This window comes from Magnolia sinica, chromosome 3 (assembly GCF_029962835.1).
Source record: "Magnolia sinica isolate HGM2019 chromosome 3, MsV1, whole genome shotgun sequence".
Lineage (NCBI taxonomy): Eukaryota > Viridiplantae > Streptophyta > Magnoliopsida > Magnoliales > Magnoliaceae > Magnolia > Magnolia sinica.
This window is the reverse complement of record NC_080575.1, coordinates 57711820-57716967: the sequence shown is the minus strand read 5'-3', so window position 1 is coordinate 57716967 and position 5148 is coordinate 57711820. Positions and strand designations below refer to the sequence as shown.

Below are 5148 nucleotides of genomic sequence, written 5' to 3'. Positions count from 1 at the left end.
CCGACTCCTTGAGGGGTCAACTCTCCATGAATAGCGTCGACACTTAGTTGTTTTGTAGATTTTTAACATATGATGAGTCGACCCCTCCTTTAAGGGATCGGATCACCTACGGTTTTCATCTCTGCATATGAAAGGTGACCCTTTTATAATTTTTTGTGGATTAATGAGGCGAACCCTTCTTTAAGGGATCGGTTCATTGAATTCACCTCTGCTTACGAGATGTGACTCTTTCGTTTTAGATAAATTGAACCAACAGACCATATAAAAGGAAAGATGCTTTTATTCAAAGCCTTAATAGGCTAGTAGCTCTGAGCCATACATTCATTGAGGGCCTTGAATGACCAGTAGTTTTTCATGGATTACTGATCTTCAAGTGCTCGGCATTCCAGGGGTGATGGAGCTGACGCCCTTTGAGATCTTCCAGGTGGTAAGAGCCTAGATTCGTTGATCTAAACACGCGATAAGGCCCTTCCCAATTCGGTCCGAGTGTCTCAGCCCTTGATTCTGCTATATTTTGGAAGACGTAGTGGAGAACCAGGTCCCCTAGCCGAAATCGCCTCGTCTTGACCCTGGAATTGTAAAATCATGCCACTTGCTAATGTTGAGCTACGACTCGGAGTCTGGAGACATCTCTGGCCTCTTCGAGCAAGTCAAAGCTTGCTGCAATTTGCTCAAAATTCTGGCCCTCTTGGTAGTTTCTGATCCAAGTTGTGGGGAGGCCGATCTTAACTAGGACGATTGCCTCTGAGCCGTAAGATAGTGAAAACGAGTTTTCCCTGGTAGACAACTGAGTTATAGTCCTGTAGGCCCAAAGGACAAATGGGAGCTCCTCGACCCAATTACCTTTGGCTGTTTCTAACTTCGTCTTGAGGTGGTGCTTGATGACCTTGTTCATTGCTTCCACCTGCCCATTGGACTGCGGGTGATGAGGTGAGGAGTATGCATTTGAAATGCCAAGCCCCCAACACATGCTTCTGAATCTGTCATTATCGAACTGCTTCCCATTGTCAAAGAATGGTGTGTGAGATTCTGAATCGACAGATGATGTTTTTTCAGACGAAGTCAATCACCTTCTGCTTTGTAATCTTTACTACGAGTTCGACTTCGGCCCACTTGGTGAAGTAATCGACCGCTATGATAGCGAACTTGACCTGTCCTTTCCCAGTGACAGAGATTCAAAGATGTCGATCCCCCACTGAGAAAATGGCTACGGCCTGCTCATAAGGGTCATCTCCTCCGCAGGCAGCCTTGGCACAACAGTGAACCTCTGACATTTGTCGCACCTCCAAATATAGTTCTTTGAGTCTTCTCAAAGGGTCGACCAGAAGTACCTCTGACGGAGTATCTTCAGAGCTAAGGCACGGCCACCAGAGTGATTTCCACAGATTCCCTCATGAGTATCTCGGATCACGTAGTCTGCTTCGTCGAGTCGGAGACACCTGAGGTAGGGCTGTGAATGCCCTTTCTTGTATGAGATCCCATCCAAGACTATGTATCGTGCAGCTCTAACCTTCAGATGTCGGGCCTCTAGTCTGTCTTAGGGGACCTCACTAGATATGAGGTGGTTGTAAATCGAGTCCATTCAACTCGGAGTGGTCTCCACTAGATTGACCATTTCTTGATTAGCCTGGTCGATGCTCGAACTATCCAAAAATTGCACAAGAATGATCCTGAGAATCTTTCCTTCTGTGGCCGAGGCTAACTTTGCGAGAGCATCGGCCCAAGAGTTCTCCATCCTCAGAATTTGATTGATGATGCAGCTCCAAAACTTCTCTATCTACTTTCAGGCCTCGGCAAGATAAGCCACCATTCTAGTCTCTTTGGCCTCGTACTCAGTGGAGATGTGGTTCACAACGAGTTGAGATCGCATCGTACTTTGAGAGACTGAACCCCCAAACTAGCTGCCAATTTGAGTCCAGCCAACAAAGCCTTATACTTTGCTTCATTGTTGGAGGCTTTGAAGCTGAGGCTGATGGTGTATTAGATGGAGGTTGAATCGGGCGTGACCATGATAATCCCTGCCCCAGCGCGCTTGAAATTAGACAACCCGTCAACATAATGAATCCATTTATGCTCTCCGTCTGATTCCACGTCTTAGATAAGCAGGAGAGCTGGCGGGGCCGCAAGAACTGCCTCCACGCCTGCGTCTGTCGCCTCTACATTCGGAGTAGTGAACTCTGCTATGAAATCGGCCATAGCCTGGCCCTTAATTGTTGTTCTCAAATGATATTGGATGTCAAACTCCCCGAGTTCTATTGGCCACTTGGCCAATCGACTTGACGCCTTGGGCTTTTAAAGAACTTGCCTAAGGGGGGAGTTAATCAGGACAACAATAGGATGCGCGTGGAAGTACGGACGCAGCCTCCATGCCGAGAAGATTAAGCTGAGTGTCAGCTTCTCCATACTCGGGTACCTAGTCTCGGTGGGTACCATTGCTTTGCTCACATAGTAGACGAGGTGCTGCCTACCCCCCACCTCTCTGATGAGTGCAGAACTGAGGGCCGAAGCTGAGACCGAGACCGTCAGATATAGGAATAGGGGCTCACCCTCTTCTAGCTTGGAAAGTAGGGGTGGTGAGCCCAGATACTATTTTAGCTACTGAAATGCCTGTTCACACTTCGGATTCCACTCGGCCTTCATATGACCCTTCAACTGTTGGAAGAAGGGGAGGCACTTATCCGTGGCTCGGGATATGAATCGACCGAGTGCTGCCACCCGACCAGTAAGGAATTGGATTTCCTTTGTGGTTTGAGGTGAGCTCATGTCAAGCAGCACCTTGATCTTCTCAGGATTTGCCTCGATGCCCCTCTGGCTAACTTGAAACCTGAGGAATTTGCCTGAGCCAACTCCAAAGGCGCACTTGGCGGGGTTCAACTTTATACGGTACTCTCAAAGAATCGAGAAAGTTTCGCCGAGGTCCACAATATGGTCTGACGCCTTGACGCTCTTCACCAGCATGTCATCAACATAAACCTCCATGGTCTGACTAATTTTCTTGGCAAACATCTAGTTCACAAGCCTTTGATATGTTACCCCGACGTTCTTCAGGCTAAAGGGCATAACCCGGTAACAGTAGAGACCTTTATCTGTAACGAAGGTCGTCTACTACCTATCTAGAGGATGCATTGCGATCTGATTATACCCGGAGTAAGCGTCCAAGAAGGATATCAGTTCGTGTTCAGTTGTGTTATCCACCAGTTGATCAATCCAGAACAGGCGGAGCTTCGACACTTCATCTACTATGGCAGAGTATCTTTTGGGGTCGAACGCCCTCCTCTTTTGCTTCATCGGTCTATGATTTGGGTTCACATTCAGCTTGTGGACCATAACCTCGAGAGAGATGCCTGGCATGTCTTTGTGTGACCAGGCGAAGACATCCTTGTGTTGCTGTAAGAAAGCCAGCATCTGAGACCGCTGCTCAAAATTCATCGACGATCCGAGCAGAACCATTTTGCTCAGGTTGGCTTCTTTGAGTGGGACGGTCACTAAGTCCTCCATGGAGGAATCTTCTATAGGAGCTCTAGAGTCGAGGACGTTGATGGTGAGGGCCTACTTTACTGAACCCTTTCTCACTGCCACAAAGTAACATCTCCAGGCTTCGCACTGATCTCCTTAAAGATATCCGACTCCTCCTTTGGTGAGGAACTTCATCATGAGGTGATAAGTGGACACGACCGCCCTCAATGCATTAAGGGAAGGTCAGCTCAATATAACATTGTGCACCGACAGTACGTTCACAAGGAGGAGGTCGACTAGAAGTGTGACTTGATGCTGCCCTTCCCCTGCTGTCATGGGGAGGGAGATGGCTCCCTCGAAGATCACCTTATCCCTAACAAAGCAGTGCAGGGGGGTCTTCATAGGTCGGAGGTGTGACCTGTCAATCCCCATTCTCTCAAACGCCTCAGAGTAGATGATGTCGGTCAAGCTTTTGATATCGACCAGGATGTGGTAAACCTTGTAGTTAGCTATAGTCATAGCCACTATCAGAGCATCGTCATGTGGACGTTGAATTCCACATGCATCGTCTTCTTTGAAGGTCAAACTGCAGGGGCTCACTTGGAGTTCTTTCCTTGACCTTTTGGTCAGGTGGACATAATGCTAAGGGTCCGAGTTCTGAGAATAGGCTTTGCAAGCCCTATTCGAGTCACCTTCACCAGATGAACCACCATAGATAGTGCAGATCTTGGCAGGCTCTTCCGTAATCTTGCTTGGTTGTTCTTCTCTCCGAGTCGACTTCTCTTCCTTAGCATATTGTCATAAATGACCCTTACGGATGAGGGTCTCGATCTAGTCCTTGAGATTCACACAGTCGCTCATATTGTGACCATGGTCGCAATGGAAATGGCAGTACTTGTGCTTGTCTCGCTGTCCTGCATCGGCCTTCATGCAAACTGGCTGCTGCAGGAGTTTCTGATCCCTCATGTCTAACAGGATTTGTTCCGTAGATGTGTTGAGGGGGGTGCAGGAGCGGAACTTTCTCTCAGACCTCCTACTCGGTCGGCAATCGTGAGAGTCTCGATCATCTGGCTTCTTGCTAGATGACTAAGGCTCTTCATTCCTCGGTCTCTTCTCCTTGGACGACTGCTCACAACTTGGACATTCTTGCGGGAGTTAGAGAACTCCTGGCATTAGTGTATTTCTGAGCTCAGCTGATGAGTTTGGCCAAAGTAGTTGGCGGATTCTTCCCAATTGAGAAGACAAACTTTCTCTCCCTGAGTCCGCTGAATATCACAGAAAGTGACATCTTGTTATCGTAGTCGTCCACTAACAACACCTCTTCATTAAAGTGGGTGATGAAGTCCTTAAATGACTCCTTGTTCCCCTGCTTGAGGGTGAACAGATGAGTAGTCGGCTTCTGACTCTTCTTACCAGAGATGAACAGGGTAAGGAATAATCTTCTAAGCTCTGCGAAGGAGCCAATCGACTTTAGCTTAAGCTGTCGATACCAACTCTGAGCAGATCCGAAGAGGGTTATTGAGAAAGCCCTGCACATCATTGCGTCCGTGGCCAATTGATTTACATTCACGAACGGTAGGACTCCACATGTTCTGACGGGTCTCCAGACCCAGATTATTGGATGACTGGGGGCATCATGAACCTCTGCGACATCACCTCATCCATAATTTCTGGACTGCAGTCGGGATGGAT

General features: G+C 48.0%; 1 protein-coding gene across 1 annotated transcript; it reads right to left on the bottom strand.

Annotated features, from left to right (window-relative positions):
- Window positions 1-3105: 3105 nt before the first annotated feature.
- Window positions 3106-3975, bottom strand: LOC131238889 (uncharacterized). The gene is made up of 2 exons (XM_058236478.1): window positions 3733-3975; window positions 3106-3549 (listed from the first exon to the last, which is right to left on the bottom strand). The coding sequence occupies exons 1-2, from the start codon at window positions 3973-3975 to the stop codon at window positions 3106-3108; spliced, it is 687 nt and encodes a 228-aa protein (XP_058092461.1).
- Window positions 3976-5148: the final 1173 nt, after the last annotated feature.

Excerpts from the sequence above, each read along its gene's own strand:
- LOC131238889 (XM_058236478.1), bottom strand. The coding sequence starts at position 3,975 with ATGACTATAGCTAACTACAAGGTTTACCACATCCTGGTCGATATCAAA. Across the intron at positions 3,550-3,732 it reads TCGACCTCCTCCTTGTGAAC|GCCCTCACCATCAACGTCCT; the intron begins GTACTGTCGGTG and ends TCAGTAAAGTAG.